Source organism: Dromaius novaehollandiae, chromosome 1 (assembly GCF_036370855.1).
Source record: "Dromaius novaehollandiae isolate bDroNov1 chromosome 1, bDroNov1.hap1, whole genome shotgun sequence".
Lineage (NCBI taxonomy): Eukaryota > Metazoa > Chordata > Aves > Casuariiformes > Dromaiidae > Dromaius > Dromaius novaehollandiae.
Window position 1 is genome coordinate 63,461,216 of NC_088098.1, and position 19,928 is coordinate 63,481,143.

Sequence of the window (19,928 nt, forward strand, 5' to 3'; positions counted from 1 at the left end):
ATCTTCAATCTTGAAATGTATTTCTCTATACAAATTCATAGCTTTAACAGGCCTGAGACTTAAGGCAATATTCAAGGAGCTGAACTGAGTGAATGGTTAAGCTGACTTGCCAGAACTAGTACCTAAATAGCTTTTTAATATCTAAGCTATTGTAAGAGTGTATTTTCTTTAAAGTGTTTAATAACATCCTAATTCTGAACTCAATCATTCTTTATTTTAGAGCTGGAATTGTGCAAATGAGAACATACTATTTATTTGGTAACCATTTGTTTTCAATTCGCTCATTGCCATCTGCTAATATTTTTGTTCTAGGATGTTAATTACCAGCAGTGCTATAAACGAGGTGGAATAACTAGTGGTCCTCGAGCAAATTCAAGAGGTAAGGCTGACATCAGGTTCCCAGTAGCTTGTGTGTGTGCTTGGGTGTAGCAGAGGCTGAAGTTCACTGTTACTTTGAATAGTGACAAAAACAGTGTAGTATCACTGTTGCCAAACAGCTCAAGCTTGATACAGAATTAACCAAGCTAGATGAAAGCTTAAGGACTATTTTTAAAATGTCAGCATAACATAGCAGCAAATTCAACTTCACTGTTCTCAATCTGGTGCTTCACAGGTTAAAGTCCTCTGACAAATGGTACCTTCTTGAATTTTCTTCAAGAATAAGTTGACTAGGAAGTGCCTACAGGGTATTATCAATGTTGCATTTGGCTTCTTTTCAGTAGGTCAGTCATGTGTAGTTAATTGTATGGTTTTCCTTTCCTGATTGGGTAAGCTATCAAAATGGATCTCAAACTTTGCAAGATAACTTTCTCTACAGAAAATAGTTCATTTAGAAATACAACTTTACTTTGTAATTCCATGCTGGAGTACAAAAGATACAGAAATATGTAAGATTTGTTTCAACTGAGCATGAATAGTATCTGTTTTGAAAGAGTTGTAAATGGATATAAACAAATAATGCTGTAAGTGAAAAGTGGAGGGAATAACTAGGTGACTCCTTTGGAGAGTTAAGGGAAAGTAGTATTGCATGTCATGTAAAAGTTTTGTTTTAGGATAAATAAAACAAGTCATTTCTCAGTTAGAATCTGACTAAAGTATATTTCAGAGGAAGAGAACTAAAAGAAACAGGTTGTGGTGGGTGAGTAGTTGATAGACATATACTTGCTGGCATTAAGGTATCTAGCAGCCTAACTCAGTTTTGTTAGTCATCTTAAGGTGTTCCTTTCAGTAGAAATAACTGGCTTGAAACATGAGGGTGACTGTCTTCTGCTCTATTAATGTTTTCATCCAAGACTGAACTAGATCTTTTTAGCTTTGACATTGAACAGTTAAGCTGCTTCATTTTTGCAAGGGATGAGGTGCAGAAAGCTTAAAAGCAGCTTTTTTGTTCAAACTTTGTCCTAGTGTAAGTGGTCATGACCTATTAAGAATAACTCTGGAAGAATGGTACTAAAGTAACCTGAAGTGCAACTTCAGGTCTTAAAGGTGACTGCAGTATTACCAACAGCCAAGTAGTCAAAGTTCTTCAGAAATGACTGTTTTCATCTCCAGTCAGAAGTCAGCATATACTTTTTTATAGTAATATATGCATGTGGCAAATACTGCAGCTAGTTACTGTCCTCTTATAAGTATGAAGTCATTGTTCATGGTCAAACTATGGCCCCTCTTGCTGAATGCAAGTGCTATGAATGTAAATCAACTTCAGACTCTTGTTCTCAAAGGTCTTTTGACAGCTTACTGTAGTTGCAAGACTCTTAAGATAGAACAATACCTGTATAGTTGCTATTTAAGAGTATGCCTGCAGATTTAAGGTTATCCTATTACAAGAATTATTTACCATTGCTAATGATCTTTAACAGCAGGGTGGAGTGATTCTTCTCAGGTGAGCAGTCCAGAACGAGACAATGAAACCTTTAACAGTGGGGACTCTGGTCAGGGAGACTCCCGCAGCATCACCCCTGTTGATATGCCAGTGACAAGCCAAGCTGCCACCATACTACCAGTGCACGTCTATCCCCTCCCCCAGCAGATGAGAGTTGCCTTTTCTGCTGCTAGAACATCTAACTTGGCCCCTGGGACTCTAGACCAGCCTATTGTGTTTGATCTGCTGCTGAACAACCTTGGAGAAACTTTTGATATCCAGCTTGGTAGGTTCAATTGTCCAGTGAATGGTACTTATGTCTTCATCTTCCACATGCTGAAGCTGGCTGTAAATGTTCCCCTATATGTGAATCTCATGAAGAATGAAGAGGTCCTAGTGTCAGCATATGCAAATGATGGGGCTCCTGATCATGAAACAGCTAGTAACCATGCAGTCCTGCAGCTCTTCCAGGGAGACCAGATCTGGTTACGTCTGCATCGGGGAGCCATCTATGGAAGTAGCTGGAAATATTCTACCTTTTCGGGATACCTCCTTTATCAGGACTGAAATCCAGTGCAATGTTTACAAAAAAGCTGCTCCAAACACCTTGGTGGAGGGGGGGGTGGGGACTAGCTTTGCACTTACTACTGACTTTATAGAAGATATGTGGTTCCATTATTGGGGAAGTGATGGTTCTGTTGTGCAAGGTGAAATCATGGAGGTGGGGTACTGAATCAGCACTAATTTGGCACTTTATCAGTTGTGATGTAGCCTTGCTAGTAAAGCTGTGAATGTATATTGTTTGCACTTACCCTAAACTGTATTAATGTCCAGCTTACTACACTATTGATTGCCTCAAGTATGGGCTATTCACAATGCCTTGTTGTGCCTCAATAAAACAAGTTAATATGCATTTTAGTATTAATCTTGATAGTTGTCTTTATTTTCAAAATATATCAAGAAACTGAGCTTATTAACTCATGTTGTGGAGCATACATGCATGTCTTTATAAAACCTAGTCATAAGTTTCCATACTTCAGGGTAAATTGTATAATTGAAGTGAGACTACTTTTTTGTTCTTGTTTGCAGTTTTCAAGTGTTCCTTTCTTCATCAAATTGAATTCAGCTGTTACCTACTTCATTTTTATCTGCAAGTCAAGAAATCGGAAGTAGAACACTGTACACTTGATTAGGAGTACTAATTTTAAATATCTTGTAAAACTTTTAAATCTAACTCTTGGCTGTCACATTGACTTCCCTTCAGTAATGAAACTAATTGAAATTCTTAAGCTTCCAAACAATTACTGTAGGGCTTGCTCATGTTGTGTTCACTATGCAGATCTCATTCTGATGTAATATATTTCAAAGGTAAAACTGAATTCTGTGAACCACAGATGTCATGAAGTCTCATGGCGGGGGAGGGAGGAAAGCCATACAACTTGCATTACAACCTGATTCTTCTGCTCAGAACTGCTGAGGAACTTGGTAGTTGCAGTTGAAGCCTTCTGCTCAGGTTCTAAATTCAACTTAAGTGCTTCCTAGCATTTGTATTCATGAAACCCTTTTCTTACTGATAAAAGGTATGATCAGTCTTTAGTGATCTCATGACCTTTCAGTCCATATATGACTGGAGAGCTGTTACTATGAATGTTCTAGTCTAAGCTGCAACATGTCACTTTTATAAAGCATTTCAGTATTTAAAATGAAAGTCTGAATTTATAAGAGGACTGTAGATCACTAGCTCTTTCTACTGTTAGAAACTTTAGTAGTATGATGGCCATGTAGGAAGTGTTCTATAATTCTAGTGCACTACAAAAGTAGCTAGTGGAGAAGCCTGACTGATACATCCAAGGATGAACTAGAACTATTCAACATTAAAAGCAGTTCAGCTACCCACTTTATTTATAAATAAATAAATAAATTGACATGGAGTAAAGCTGCTGTTTCTTGGTAACAGGTTTCACAACTTGAAACAGTTCACCCTTGCTACCATACAGATGTCAAAGCAAGTTTTCTGGCATGACTTCATAAAGATGCTGGCATAAAGCTTTTGATTTTATCCCAAGCTTAGATTTCCTTTTCATACTGATGCTTGTTTGGAGGGTGATCACACTAAAGCACATTTTGATTCTCTGGCAAGTTGAAATGAGATGCTTGGGATAAAGCTTTTGGTACCTAGACTTTTGCCACCCCAGACAGAAGTGTTGAGCCTTAACAATCATATACTAAACCTATACTTTGTATTTTTAAAGATGCTAGTTTTGACTTCAAATATTCAATAACTTTTTTCTAAAATGTTCTCAAAAGAATAAGTGGTTGGAATATATTAAGTGCTAGGATAAAGATGTTCAGCTTGCATTGGCTATACATTTGCACTGCTTGTCTAACAGACCTGCAACTTGACTTTTAGCCCTTTAAAGTACTGATGACTACCTGGTCATTTCTTTCCCATGCTATCTGCATAGGGACTAGTTAATAAATAAGCCCTATTGCACATACAGAAGGGTGTCCCTTACACTTCAAACTAATTTAGCAGCAGGTCTTCATTTGGCATGCCAGTTATCTGTGTCAGTATTATGGATTTCTTAGATTTTTAAGAACAATTACCAGTACCTCTAAGCTTTGTTAATAAGCTTGGTCTTTGGCAACCTTTAACATATGGTTACTATAACTTCATGAGACTTGCATGTTGCTTTGTACTGCTCCAGTTTAATCAGTCTTGACAACTGTGTGGTTGACCCATACAGTGATCATTTCATTTGTTTGGCTTAATTTTATTTCTTACTGATGGATCTAGAAAAGCTCTTATGTATCTGTAGCTTGCATGTTTAAGATAAGGGAAACATTTCAAGTTCTGAAAGCTGGCTTGTCCATTTGTATGTATAAGATGAATATTTAAATTCCAAACAGGAGTATACACTAGCAGCAAGAAGCATGAAGATATGAAAGAAATTTAATTGTTATATCATTCCTTGATAGCAAGTTTGACTATAACTCATGTAAGGGATGTCTTTAGAACCTTTGCAGGTTTGTAAGCTTTAGCAGCCCAAATGAGAATTATCTCTACTGTGCCAGCTACTTTAAAATAAAACTCTTGTTTTTCCACTATTTACTATTAAAAAACCTATACAACTCAAATGAATCTGTCTTCCTGTACAATAACTGAAAAGATCAATTTTACATTACAGAATTTTTATGCTTCCCTAGCTGAAACTTGCTTTTTACTGTTTCTAGTCAGAACAGTAAATATGGCTCTAGTTAACCTGTTAAAAATAATTAAAAAAAAAAAAAAAAGTTTTCGGACAAGATGTATCTCAAACGGCTAGTGTTTGTAGCCTTAGCATTTAAGATTCATTTCTTTGTTAAAAATACTGTACAGTACCAAAGAAAACACTATTCGGTTCTCCAGTTCAATAACTGGCCAATATCCACTGATAAAGAATTGTTATCCTGATGTCCAAAATATATAGAAATATAGCTTCTTACAATTTCATGTAATGCTGAAAAATGGAAGACATGCATTTATCCTCATTCTTTATATTTCCAAAGTTAAGTACTTATTTGAAAGCTTCTTGAAGTACTTTAGAATATTCTAGTACATTATTTTTCAACTGCTATGGTTTCAGTCTACTTGAGTATCTCCAGATTAAAAGCTTAATCCATATTCTACTTCTGGGAGAAGGACTTAACAGCATTTAAAAAGGTGAGTTTCACAATTTGAAAATACTTAAGGTAATGCTGGGTGTGTTGTGGACTTCAGGTGAATACTGTCTACTAATACCTTTTCCTCTGTAGTTCTTCAGTCAGCTTGCTTGAATTGTTGTGCTAGTAATATGTCTTAACTATGGAAGGACAATCAGATCAGATTAAAACCCACAAAGGGGGTGTCACAGCATTGCTAATTTCTTATTGCTATCTTTGCTATGGAAATCTGATACTATCTAAATTCTGTCCAGTTTAGCTGCATAGCCTGCAGAGGATAAAATTATAGTATTCAAAATAAGGAGCTAATATTAGGCTTTGATTTGGACTGAGTAAATTTCCATGTTTCCTTTTGTGAGTTTAGTGAAATATGGGAACCACCCTGAAATAGAAGGTTTTCTTAAAGCTTTCTATGTACTAATGGACTTGCAACTTTGTGTTTTCTTTCTTTCCTTTTCCCCAGGTTATGGAGGCGTGAGATGAATGATCTACCAGAACTCTCATGGCTAACTTTCTGCAGCTAAGGAAACCCCCATCCTGTGTGCTGAGCTGGGACTGCAGAGGATTTCACTGTTTTGTTGTATTGCTTCAGTTTGTTTACCTTTTTTTCCTTACCTGCTATAAATCATCTATAGTTGCTCTGACAATATGACCAGTGGGGAAGACTGCTTCTGAATTCTGACTCCGATCAAAGCTTTGCAGCTGTAGGCCTGGCATGTCTGCTGCAGATCATCCTTGCTAACTCTGTATCAAACTTACACATCTTTTGAAGAAAATAAGTACTGGAGTTGCATGGAGAGTTGTATATTCTAATTGCAGAAAGGGTCTTGTGATGTATTGTAACAAGATAAAAATGAATTAATTCTACTTAAGCACTTGCTCACAAGTCTCCAATTAACTTATTTTTGTACATCTTTTCTCCCAACTATAAACAATCCCATTAAAAAGAAAAAGCTTATAAATTCTTTGTGCTGTCCGAAGGTCTCCAGGTTTTGTTGTATCTGGAAAAAAAATATTGTGAAATATTGATTTGGCTGGAAAATACTAGTTCACACAGCTTTTGGACTGTTTAGGTCTTTCACGAATAAATAACAGTTGATTTGGAATGAAGGCTTTCTGCTAAGTACAGATGATATCATTTTCTGTGATTTGTTCACTACAATGCAGTAAACCCTATACTGAACACAGTGGATTATTTTTAGCTTCTAGTACATCATGCAAAGGATCATTTTGTCTTTTCTCATACTTTACCTAAAGCATCCTGTTGTAAATTGTAGCTAAAAAAAGAAGCTCCTGGGAAAAGGAACTTGTTTGGCTGGATAGCATGACAGTTATTTTATGCCATGATATCAATACTAGTAAAAGTCACTGTTCTTAAGAGGCAAGTGTAGAATTCTCACAGTAGCTATGTATTTTGAATTTCTGAAAGTACCTGTATTTGAAGTACTCAAGGCTTTGGTGCTTAATCAATCAACTCTAAGGATTATAACATACCCAAATGTAAGCAGGTAGTTTGTATAGGCAACCAAAAACTAGAGGTGTATCAGTTATTCCCATGCATGCATAATTGGTATCTTTATTATATGGATGAACTTGGATGCTGAGGGCATCCAACACAAGAACACATACAGAATATTTAACTTGGAAAGCAGGATGAAGACTGCAGAGTTAAACATTCTGAAGTCAGGATGTGAGACATGAGGTTGGTGTCCATCTGTTAATGTCTACTGTGCGGCCTTGGAACTTTGCTCCCTGAAAGAAGGCTATTAGGATTCAAGGGGAGACGGAAAGTACTTAGAAAAGAAACTGAAATCTTGGTAGAGTACTTGGGGAGGGGGTGTCATGCTTGACCTGTGTCTAGTTCTAAGGCCTGATGGGCTGTTGTTGAGACTAGATACTGAGCTAGGTAGACCCTTGATCTGCCCTAGTATGGCCACTCATGTTCCTTCTTACCTCTATTATTTATCTTGCCTTTTTCTATGAACTGTTATCCTAGCAGAAGTGTTGTAACTATGGTCCTACTCTACAGCATTATATGTACACAAGGAACACAGGAAGAGGGAGATCAAGATAAAAGATTTGTTAGTCTGACTTAAAGCATTTTGGATGTCTTAGGCAGTGGCAAGGAATGAAATATTAATTATACTCAATATGTCAGCTCTGCATCTCAGTGCTAGATAGCAGTGATATAAATTTAAGATCTCGAAAGATAAGGAACGTTCCCTTCAGTTTGGCTTTGTCATTTGAGCTCTCTGACTCAGCAAAAAATACTGATGTTTTGGGTGAAGTTCAGCTCGATCATGAAACTTTTTTGCTTCTGCTTGCTGTGTTTGCCATGCATATCTTCCACATCATATGAGGAGGGACCATATGGCTATATTTGTGCCTTATAGAACTTATTCTGACCTGTTCTGGAAGAAAGCCAGTCCTGTGCTTTGAACAAAGCAATCATAGTTGGGTCGTGTTGGACTGCAGTCATGCAGTTACACTGAATCAATTTATGTGCATAGAGGTAATAAATTCTAGGTTTGGGAAATTCCAGAATTGTAATTGCTTTAACTACTTCAGTGCAGTTCAGTTTCCTAGGATGTTTAGGAAAGTGGATTGTATAAATGCTTTCCACTACTGGTATGTTGATGATGCCTACTTTTTGACCTGTACTTTCACTCTGTGACTTCGGGGGACAATTGTTTGGCCACAGAGGAACTGACAGTGACGGTTAGTGGATCTTTTGTACGGACAAGCGCTAAAAGATTTCTTCTTGTGAGGTTGTATACAATTGCTGACAATAGGGAAATGCTGAAACTTGGGTATCTCACATTCATTTCTCTGTAGGATCTGGAATGAGGATTGAAGCTATGAGTTTCTGCTTCCTATCTTTCAGCCTGTCCTAGGATAACTACTGCTTTACACCTAGCTTTGCACCTGTGTCATTGGGACCAGCTAGATGGTCCGAGCCTTAAATCCTCAGCCACCTCAGTACTAGGGTCTCTGCCTAGCTAACCGTTTACTTATAACCTAATCTGTTCTTCCCGAAGCTGGTTTACAGGTCTTTTTCCATCTCTGTTCTTCAGTCTGGGTGACTCCAGTTCCCTTCCACACATAGTTCTGCTGTGCTTACAGAGGCAAAGCCCTTTTCACCCTTATCAAAGCTGCTTGTGATTCCAGTGTTTGCTCCTCTGGCAACACTTCAACAGAGACTGTGTGCTATGCAGTATCTTAGAATCAAGTCATATGAGGTAAAAACAAGACAGAATGACTCTAGAAACCAGAAAATGACCATGGTGGATTAAAAGATGGGGAAAAAATGCAAAAATCAAAGACATATATCTGGAAGATTAGATTTTCTCTTAACAATCTTTTCATGACTTCCTTTGTTTTTTTATCCAGTCTCTGTATTTTTCTACTTCTTGTGCATGTTTCTGCTTGGCTATTCTCAGCTCTTTTTGCTATGCTAACTCTTCATTAGATCTTTTTTTTTTCCTCCCATCATCTCATTGGCTCTTAATTCATTTTTCTCCCCTGCCCAGTCTGTCTCTCTTGGAGTTCTTTATTGGTACTGTCCCCTGTCCTTGCCAATTTCTCATCCAGTCACTGCTTTCCTTACCTAGGTATCCGCTGCTGCCCAGCCCGATTTCTACTCCTCTTTGGCTTAACATTTCCTCTCTGTGCATTTTTAATTTGCATCTCGGACTATTTAGGTATTTGGGGGTAAACAGTAGGTAGATATTTATTACAATATCTCCTGTTCAATATTGCAGTAGAGAGGAGTGAGGTGGGTTTTACAGTGAAAACGATGTTGCATATAAAATGCAGATAAAATTCTACACACATTTCAAACAACTAAAAGTCAAAGGACATATTCTAAGCAATCTATAATAAGTAAGGCTTTTCTAGTTTTCTGTTGCATCTCACAAAGTTCCTGAACTTGACTAAGATACTTCGCAGCTACTGTCTTAAATTTAGTCTGATTTTCCTTGAGGTCAAGCTCACATTGCTTTAAAAATCCTCGGTTTTAGCAACTGAGTTTCAAAATATGATTGCTTGTTCTAAATACTTCATAAAACTCTGCTGTTACAGTGTACCTGAACAGTTTTGGAGATTTTTAAAATCTTTGCTCTCCCTTATCTCCCCCACTTTTTTATTCTCATCCTTTTTCTTTCCCCCATAATTGCATGCCTGCACAACTTGGATTTCATTTATCTGTCCTTAGTTTCTTTGTATGTTCCTTGCTCTTTTTGTGTTGGGTCTTACCTCAGCAGCAGCGTTAGGCAGAAATAGATCTTCTAGTTGCCAAGGAAATCTGCAGAGATTCTGACCTCAGACTTCTCAATTTTCCAGAGCAGCAAAACATGAATTTTTTTAAAGACATTCTAATTTGGTTCCAGGTCCATTATTTTTGAAGTAAATGAAGCCAAAAATATTGACAGAATCTTTGCCCTAACAAGAAAGCATATGAGTTCTTGATTAGAAGTTGTTACTTTCATCCTGAAATTTTCGATGTTATATAAAAATCTTTTGATTAAGGACTAAACTTATTCTTATTAGAATAATACAGTCTCTCATGTCTACGCTTCATGTTTTCAAAAAAACCATATCAGACATACATCAAAAACACTGCAAAGATAGATTAAAATGCTTGTGAGAATGCTATCCACAACTAAATCACTGCTGACACATTAAAAAGGAAATAATCAGAATTATTGAACTAGATGTGACTTGATTTACAGACTTGTTGACATTGCCTCTGGGATGGCTGTGTGCACAAAAAGTGAGTCTTAAAAGTAAAATCGCCTACTTTTTTTTGGGTGAATGCTGTGTGTTAAAAATGTGCAGCTTTTAATGTGAGTGCTAAGTCCAAGAAAAATCTGAAAAATATTTTGAGAGAATGTTAAAAAAGCCTTTGGGCATATTCTGTTCTTTATTGATAAGTGTTATGTCACCACCTCCACAAGATTAAAATCCTTTAAGGAATAAATTTGATCATGTTTGAGTTCTTGTACCACAGATTTATACATAGAAACTGAATAAAACAGAACTGCTTTTAAACTGTTTTAACATGCTAATTTTGGAAGTATATATATAACATTTAAAATCCTTTAAAATAATTAGTTGTTTTTAGTCTGATAAATGATTCAAGATATTTAAAATGGGTGGTTTTCACTGGAGTAGTCTTGTTTTATTTACTAACTTTTACTTAAGTCAAAACAGAAAAATGATGGAGAATTACCATAGTTAGCAATATATGCATTTTACACTGATACTGTTTTTGTTTGGTATCTTTTCAAGATTTACTGAACATATTCTCCCCTGCTTCTAAGAAGAAATGAAAAAGGTGAATAAAAATACCTTTGAGAGACAAATTCTTGCTATATGTTCTAGAGCTGCATTAACGGAGAACAGAAAAGTGAAGTTCTTAGCGCTAATCAGTTTTCTATGCTACTTCAAATTTGAAGAAAACCACAAGAGAGCCCACAATCTGAATACTGGGTAGGTGCAATTCATTTTACAGCTAGATTGTTGTTTGAATCTAGGCAAACCTATTATTAGGGAACAAAATTTTCTGTCAGAAATCATTATAGCATTAGATGCTTTAACATTTTTCTTGTAAGTCATTTAGGAGCTTAAGTTATTCAGTGGCAGTAAAGATGTTTTGGCAAACATTACCCTCTAGTCCACTTTGCTGGGGATCCTATCCCTACCATAAATAGCCACTCCTGTGAGTTCACAGTTGCTAAGAATATTCTTCAGTATAGATCAGGCTGAGGGAAGTACTGCTATTTCAGGTTATTTCTTTCTTAATTGAGCAGTAATGAAATAAATTTTGAAATGACATACTGTCAAATTGTGTTCTTAAGGCATCTATATAGTATCTTGGTATGATCTTGTATTGCCCTTGTGTTTGTCTTTTCCAACGCTCAGCAAATAGCCTGTTCTTTCTGCCACATAACAACACTCTTTGGTTTGTAAACATTATGTAAAACTTCACAGGAAGAAGTAACAGAATTACTTGGCTCATTGGGATTATATTAGTCACGAGGTTTATCGGGCACCCTGTTTGTCCATGGATTGCACCTTCAAGAGTTATTCTACACCTACAGAGATGTTTAAATCTTCCGTTGGTTAAGCTGCAGGTTCTCAGATCTAAGAGAAGAAATGGGAGGGAAGAGGTTAAGAATCACAGCAGGGCAAATGCTTGTAGTTAGAAGCACTGTTTATATATTCCTGAAAAGCTGGGTGGCAAGCATCTTCCACCCACTTTCACAAGCAAATGCCGTTAACAGAAGCAAACCAATTTTCAGGGTGCAGTGATCTACATAATGCTGAAGGACAAGTAACACAAACAGATGTGCTCAGAAGTATAGCAGAAATAATGTGTCCCAACTATATATCGTTACATGTTTTAGGAAGGTCCGTGCGGCAAGTTTCGGAAGCACTTGCCGCAGGTCGCAGGGTGTTGCTCTGGTGCAGCAGGTCACACCTCGGGTACCTGTGTAACTCTGTGCACGACCTAGGTTCACGAACGCGCAACCAATTCCTCTCTCATTTGGAGGCCTCAGCCTTCTCATTTCAATTCTCACGCAAATGACTCGTGTAGTAGCAAGTACTGAACAGGCACACACACGGCCTTCAGCGACTGAGCCTAATAGCAAAACTGAAAAACCAACAGAAAAAGGAGTGAATTAGACAGTAAGCAGGAAAAGCAGATTTTTTTTTTTTAAGCACAGTGTGAATATATGCTGATAAAGAGCGAAAGAGCATAGAAACATGACCCCAGGGGACCGGAAGCGTCCCCTATGCCGTTGGTGAGGCAGCAACATGTCTGTGAAAGGTTTAGGGTGTCTTGGCCCCAGCCGCTGCGAGGAGGTGCGGAATCCCCTCCGCCCTGCGCGCCACCGGCCGCGGCGCGCTCCCCCAGCCCGCTCTCCGTACCGCAACATGGCCGCCCCCATGCGGCTCCGGCGAGACCGCGGCCTGGAAGCCCAGCCCTGCTCCCTGCAAGCGGTTGCGGTTGATTTTTCCGTACAACAACATGGCGTCCCCCAGCCGTGGACCGCACTTCGAAGCCAGAAGGCGGTGCTGCGGCCGTAAAGCAGTGCCCGTTTCCCGATAGCCAGCTGTCGCAAACCGGTGAATGGCTCTGGAGCGCGAGCGGGGGGGGTGGGGGACAGGAGCTTGTGATTGTGGTACGGGGGGGGCAGCGGCGGCGGCGGCAGCGGCGGCTCCTCTTCCTCCGCCGCCTCCCGGCGAAGCCGGCCAGGGAGGGAAAGAGCGGGGCGGCAGCAGGGCAAAATGGATCCCAACAGGATTATCCAGGCTCTCAAGGGCACCATAGACCCCAAGCTGCGCATCGCAGCCGAGAACGAGCTCAATCAGGTGAGCGGGGACCCGGCATCCGGGGCTGGAACGCGGCGGCAGGCCCTGCCCCCGCGCCGCACCGCGCTGCGCTGCGCCGTTCCGCGCCCCGGCCGGCAGGCGGCACGGGGCCGCCCGGCCCGGCCGCGAGGGGCAGCGGCGGGGGCGGGCGGCGCCCCTCTCCCGCGCGCGCCCCGGCGGGGCCCTCGCTGCGTGCGGGGAGGCGGGGGGCGCTGCCCTCGCCAGGCGCCGGCTGAAGCGGCCGTTGGGGCCGTTAACTGCCGCCGCGCCGGCTGTCAGCGGCCGCCCGGCAGCAGTGCGGCGGCGCGGGCCGCGGGTGCGGGGCGGCACGGGCGCAGGGGCCCCCTCCCTTGTCCCGTGCAGCAGCCCGCTACGTAAAATCGTGAGAGACTCGTGTTTTTTGTTTTTTGTTTTTTTTTCGGGTGACACATCACAACGTCCCGCAGCTGATGTAGTGTTTGCGCTCTATCAAAACGGTGGCCGCGATCTCGATGTGGACATTTCGGGTGTGGGGGGGGGAGAAGTAAAAAGTTCTCTTGCACAGCATTAATAATGCCTTAACGTATACAATTTCATGGAATGTGTGATAGACCATACTGGGGGGAAAAAAAAAAAGTTGACTTTGGACTTTGTATTAAAAAAATGGTCAGAACTGGCTATCGGGATTTAGTGCTACTTCAGACTTGCTACCCCGGCTTAATTTTCTATTTAGGCAACTTAAAACTCCTTCTGAATTGCATATAACTAATCCTTACTTTAGCAGTTGGCAAATTCCTTTACTAAATCGATGGATTAAGTGCTGGGCATTGAGAATGCTCTAGGGAATAGCTAGATGAACATGCAAATCTTTATTTTTTATTTGGCTTAGTTACTTTAAAAATGTCTCACATTAAAAAAAGCTCAGTGTTTATTTTTATTTTTAGTATTAAGGATTGAGGGGGAAATGAAATATATCTGTCAGCATCCTGTTGCACAGGAATCAAAACTACAACAATAAACTGTTGCATGTTTGGCAGGCTTAGAACAAAGAAACAGCTGTCCACATTCCTGGGTTCCGCCCCTAATGTCATTTTACCATCGCTAATAAGTATTGTAAAGCTCAAGAAAAGTTTGGAAGAGTTTTGAGATCACAATATGTACAATGTTTTAAAGCTACGTGATGGATAATGTCATCCTTGTGAAAGACCCAGGGTTTAGCTTCAAGATTGCAAGTGTATTTATTGAGAACAGCTTGAAATAGAGATTTTTATTTGAAATAGTTGACACATTTTCCGTTCTCTAATTATCATTAAAAAATGAAGCTTGAAGTTAAGACATACCTATTATTGTATAGACTTCCTGTTACTAAACGGAGTGTGATATGTCTGACTGATACAATGTAGTGATGCAGTGTTGGATTTTACATGAATTTTTGGATGAATGGAGCAAGACTTTCTGAAGAATGTCGCTAACATGGGCCCTTGACATCTTGCAGCCTTTCAGTGCTTTTAAAGCAAGACTTCAAAGCAATGTCAGACTTCCATGTATCTCATGGTAGTGTTGACATATAACTGTTTCTGCAAATACTGGACTCCAGATGCTGTTCTAACTTTTACATTGTTCTAGCAAAAAAAAAAAAAAATGGCAATAAAACACTTGACCAAACAAAACAGTGGGTCACCTTTATTCTGTACAATAGCTAAAGCGGTGCTGCTCCTGATATACACAGAGGAGTGTTGAGGTAAAACTTGTCTTGTATTAGCCCATATGCAGTGTGTGTTCGCTTTCAATTTTGAATCCAGTTAGTGTCTGGATTTTCCCACACTGTATGGAACCTACTGGTACTAGTCTCTATGTAGACACTTCATTGCTTGAACCAATACAGAGAGTCGTTTAGCAACAATCTTACGATAGTCCTGACTCCCTAATATGGTTAGAGCACTGAACTCTGAGGAATAGAATTGGAGTGAATGAAAACTTCACTACCTGTAAAAAGTCACCAGCATGTCTGAAAATACCTGTTGTTCTATTTTGTATGTTTATGCACTTATGTAAAGTTGCAGCTAAACTGATGAAGTTGCTGTTTACCTTCTGGGTTTATCATCCAACTGCATTCAGAAATGGAATCAAGATTCCATTTAAAAATTACTATTGTTTTGCCTGTATTATTTTTATTGGAAGGTTGTTTGTGAACTTTCTGCCTCCCATAGCTAGAAATGAATGTCATTTTCCAACCTAAATTAATTTGTGGTCCATTTGTGCCTATTTGTGATAATCCTGTCTCTTACCTAGAAGAGGTTTCTTCAGTCCTTGGTGCCCACTCTGACATATTAGTACAGAAAATTGTGGTCCGTACCAGCCTATGTTTTCCTACCTTCAATAAGCTATATTTCCTTTGCCTTATCATAAAATTGAATTTATAAAATCTAATTATATGAGAGCACAGCTCTGCTCTGCACTTGTTTCCCTTTGAATTAATCATTCTTGTGCAAATCTGGTCATCTGTGTTCACAGCATTATAGGTAGTCTCACGCTCAATGCTGCTGATACCTGCTAAAACTACATTTATCAAATGAGGTATCTTCTTCATATTAAAGGCTTATATATGTGTTATCACTTAATATCCCTAGGTCCTTTTTTCCTGTGGTTGTTCCTCACTAACAAGCCTCTAGCTTTTAGTAGAAATTCCTATTAGTCCTTGAGTGCATGACCTTGTACTTTGTCCTATTATTCCATTCCATTTCTGTTGTTCTAGTTCTAAAGATCATTTGGTTGTTTGTAGGATTTTTCTAATCTTTTGCCTCTAGTGATGCCTGCAACTTCTGTGTCATCAGATAACTTCACTTCTCTCAGTGACCTGAACAGAAATGCAAGTGTGGGATTGATCTGAAATGTGATTCTTGATAAACTAGAGTAGTAATTTCCTGTCAGATCAGTAATCTCTATCACATAACCACTGTCATTTCACTGTTAGCCTGTTGTTTTTCTAACTGTATGCATCTTTCCATCCCCCTCTTCTTTTTTTTTTTTTTTCCTTCAGTTCTGTCACATCATAGTTGGTGTGCAGTTTAGGAACATATTTATCAATCACACTGTACTTATTAGAACAGTCAATTATCATATCAAAGAAAGACACTGGATTCCCATACACCTCCTTGTCTATAATGCCTCTTTGATATCTGTTCTAGGCTTTTATTCTTCTTTGGTCTGGCTCATGGACTATAGGTTTTTCATTGTTTAAAAACTTTTTTTCAATAGCTAAATACTGCTTCCATGCATCAGTTCTTGGAATATGGTGGAGTGTTACTGTCTGATTATGTGAACATACAAAGTCATCTCTGGCTGATTCCAAATCAGATAGGAATGCCATTACAATTTTTATATGTTAATCTTCATTGGCTCAACCTGCTGTCATATCTTTCTTTGGCCTGTGACAAAGGAAGGGGACAGTGTGAACACAATGGCAGAAATACAGATGTTTGTTCAAACATTGAGAAGGAGTTGCAGAATTTGGCTTTGACAAGAACTGGCGAGCAATGCTGGGAGAAGAGAAAGTGTGACAAGACTGCCAAAAAGCAGAAGAGTCCAGAATAAAATTAGGCTTCCTTCCATTTCTTCCACATCTTTGCTGCGCTGGGTATCATAGTAGCTAGGGATCTTAAGGAAACCATGGAAGTTTCAATATACATTGCATGTTACCAAGAGGAAGGAATCTCAGATATTGGTACTCAGGACAAATTTGATGCATTAACTTGCATGTTAGAAATTCTGTGGAAAGCAGAGTTTATTTGAGACTGGAAGGAGTTCGGCAACAGAACACACAGAGGAAGAAAGCTCAGGTAACTGTTCTTATGCATCTTTATCTTCACTGTGTGTGGCAACACTGTGTGCTTTTTTTCACCCTCCCAAAACAATGGTTTTGCAAGTAGGCAGGGAAAGAAGGAAGTGTCTTTTGAAATACTAGCTTATTTTAACAACCTGTCTGAGACTGCTAATGTCAAAAACAAGAGAGAATACTATTAGCAACTGCAGAAATATTCCCAAGAATATAAAAGACTGATAGAGTTTATAAGTAATGTATTTTCAGTGCATAGCAAGCAGAAAATAAAGCTTAGTAAAATAGATAGTAGAACATTCAACTCAAATACATGAAAGCCTTAAAATAATCTTTGCAAACAGTTAATTGCCTGAATATTCAGGCTATATTTTTTTCCTTGCATATATATCTTTATGAACAAAAATGTAGTGCCTTGAGTTTTCAATTCAAGAACTGAAAAGCCATTTTTTAGGTTTCATACTTGGATTCAGAGATTAAAAAGAAGGAGATGTTTTTTACTGCTGAGAGACAAAGATGGTCTTGACTTGGCTTGCAGAACTGGATAGAAGACTCCATTTTTTTTATTATTGTTTTCCTGCAGAGGAAGAAATATCCTCCTGTGCTATTCTGCAGTCCGTCCCAGTGGTTGCTATTACTATAGTGGGAAGATTACTGACAAATGTGACTACTGAGTAGCTGTTTGCTTTAGGCTTTTGATGCTGCAACAAGCAAGATGCAAGAATAATACTCATTTAAATAAGTTTAGTAGCATATAATGAATGATATCCTGGGAGCCACATCTAAATGTTAGCTTTGAAAAGTATTTGCTTTAGAGGCATCCATTTGGGGAGCCATTTGATCCAATTTTGTACGTATTTTTCTTGCTTATCTCTCCTTGTGTTCCAGTCCTTTACATGTAGTGGTGTTCATCTTGCTGTTTTTCAGTGACCCATCTGAGGCTTTCTTGGCTGGCACATGTGGTCTGTGAGATCAAATGGAAGAAGAAATAGGCACAAAAGGATGTGTTTTGAGAAGTGCAGCTGTGATGTTGAGGAGTGGAAGAAATGCTTGTTAGACCAAAGGCAAAAGGATGAGCAGAGTGCAGGCAAACATATAGCTCCAGTGTACAGATCCTGAGACAGTGAACACAGATGGAACAAGACACCTGGGGACATGTGCATTTCCTCGGTCATTGCTTTAAATATACCCAGTGATATCTTCTCAGTGCTTAGCTGTATGCTTCTTCCAACTTAGCTGCTAGCCCTACACATCTCTGTATCCCTTCTTCTTAATTCCAATGGAAAATAAATGCAATTTTTTTTTTAATATAACTGCTTTGATCTGTGATTCATGCAAGAGTAGTCAGTATGTGTTTTACACAGCATTAAAATAATCATTGTTCTTTAATAATTTATTTTTCAAAGTTTATTTTTCAAAAATTTTACTTTTTCCTTCAACATAAACATGCCCCCATTCATCAGAACATTCATAGAATGTTATACCAAATCGTTAAAATGTAAATGCAAGACAAATGGATTTATTCACGAACTCATACGAAGCAGTGTGCTGCTAGATAAATAGGATGCTATGAGAGTTCTGCTGAAGGTCTTTTTCAACCGTCTGGTGCCTCATTGTGGCTGCTGTGTACGGCTCTTGAAAATCAGCAGCTAGCTCTGCGTTCCCTATGTGGGACTGGTGATGCTCCTGTTCTCAGTTTGTAGATGTTATGTATGATTTCATGTGCAGCTATAACAATACAAATAACTGTCTTGCTGAACTCATCCAGCTCTGAGCTCCCTTCACTGTGTTTTCCATTTACATGATGCACATTTGACAGTTATTCTGCACCTCCTCATAGGATACTTACAGCTTTAGTTGCTGTTGTCCAGGTGCATGTTACATGGTTTCACAAGCAAGGGAGGGGAAGGATAAATCCCAAGTTAACAATTAGCACGATAACTAAATCAATGCTAATGTGCTGGTATGGGAAAAATGTTGCTGCACATGGCTTTTTGAAAAGTCCTCTGTTCTGAAAATTGCAAGCAGTGGGTAGTTTTCCTGACTGGGTTGGTGCTGCAGAAGTGAGCACTATGGTATTTTGGCTTCACAAATATAAAAGAATCAGGTGTCTTGTTTCTAAAATGGGTACACAAACTCTGATCTCTGCAACATTCATGTTTCTGCCAATGAGATGGTAGAAAATGAAACTACGTAAAAATGTGAATTATAAGATGAATGAGGAAACTAGGGCATTGTTAACAATCATAATGTAAAAGTAAAGGTAGCATGTAACAGAAGGATTTAGTGGGAACCTGATACTGTGCTCCTGCGGTCTTGTTAGGGGTGGTGGTATTTCAAATATTTTGTGAAGAAGCCTTCCTAACAGTGTGCTGGTAGGAACGGTGCCTCCTCTGAGACACTGTGCATATCTTCTGTGTAATGTGTCTTTTGTCACATCAGGCACTTGCTGAGAAGATGAACTGTGCAGGCCAAATAACCATATGTGTGTATATCCTGGAAAAATTTCAGGGATAGCAGTTGTGTGCCTGCACAAGTGGTAGTAATAAAGCTCCCTGGAGTAGCTGTGGCTTTAATGTAGATTCAGTAAAAGCTGTTTGCATAGAGAAAGAGGAATAATTTATACAGCTATCACTGTGTTCGCCCTGAATGTGATACTGGTAAGATTACTGCAGGAGAAGAAAAGAAAAGAAAAAAAAGGTTGCATTCATAATTAATGTAATTACAGCACTAAAAGCTGTGTGTAGATTGGGTCTGAAGATGGCATATTGGCACCATTTAGAAGAAAAAGACAGTTACAGGTTGCACGTATTTTTGGTTTTCTGCACTGCTGAGATTCCTTGTGCTTTCCTTAAATCTCTGGAAGTTGCACAGGGTGCTGGAGGCCGCTAGGGCGTACCTCAGACTTGTGGCTTCGAACATACCAATGCTGTAGAGATTCTGCCCTACAACGATTGAAGGAAAGTCTTTGGACTCCAGTATACTTGAGTAAAAGATGGTCTTTGGAATCCAGTATGCTTCAACCCCTTGATTTTGAAACCTAATATTTCAGCGTCTCCATAGATAAATGGAGTTCCTGTGCTTTTTGTTACAACTTTTATTTTGAGCAGTGTTTATAAGTAACTAAAGTATACAGAGAAGGGAATTTCAGGAGAGTGTGCTTTTGATCTGCCA

General features: G+C 39.1%; 2 protein-coding genes and 1 long non-coding RNA gene across 6 annotated transcripts in view; all 3 read left to right on the forward strand.

Annotated features, from left to right (window-relative positions):
- The window catches only part of CAPRIN2 (caprin family member 2), a 46,228-nt gene extending 39,826 nt beyond the window's left edge, over window positions 1–6,402 (forward strand). For 3 of the 4 annotated variants that reach the window (XM_026117019.2, XM_026117018.2, XM_026117021.2), the window contains 2 exons: window positions 313–379; window positions 1,860–2,779. In XM_026117019.2, the coding sequence (XP_025972804.1) occupies window positions 313–379; window positions 1,860–2,428 (636 nt within the window). In that variant the 3' untranslated portion in view covers window positions 2,429–2,779. Of the gene's footprint in view, window positions 1–312; window positions 380–1,859; window positions 2,780–6,026 lie in introns of those variants that run through there. The other variant, XM_026117020.2, reaches the window with a different exon arrangement.
- A 6,192-nt stretch (window positions 6,403–12,594) lies between these two features.
- The window catches only part of IPO8 (importin 8), a 51,861-nt gene continuing 44,527 nt past the window's right edge, over window positions 12,595–19,928 (forward strand). The window contains exon 1 of the mRNA XM_026116912.2: window positions 12,595–12,940. Coding sequence (XP_025972697.1) covers window positions 12,857–12,940 — 84 coding nt within the window. The 5' untranslated portion in view covers window positions 12,595–12,856. The remainder of the gene's footprint in view (window positions 12,941–19,928) is intronic.
- LOC112993348 (uncharacterized) lies at window positions 12,982–18,059 on the forward strand. The gene is made up of 2 exons (XR_003261708.2): window positions 12,982–16,758; window positions 17,682–18,059. It is a non-coding gene; the product is annotated as an uncharacterized LOC112993348 (long non-coding RNA).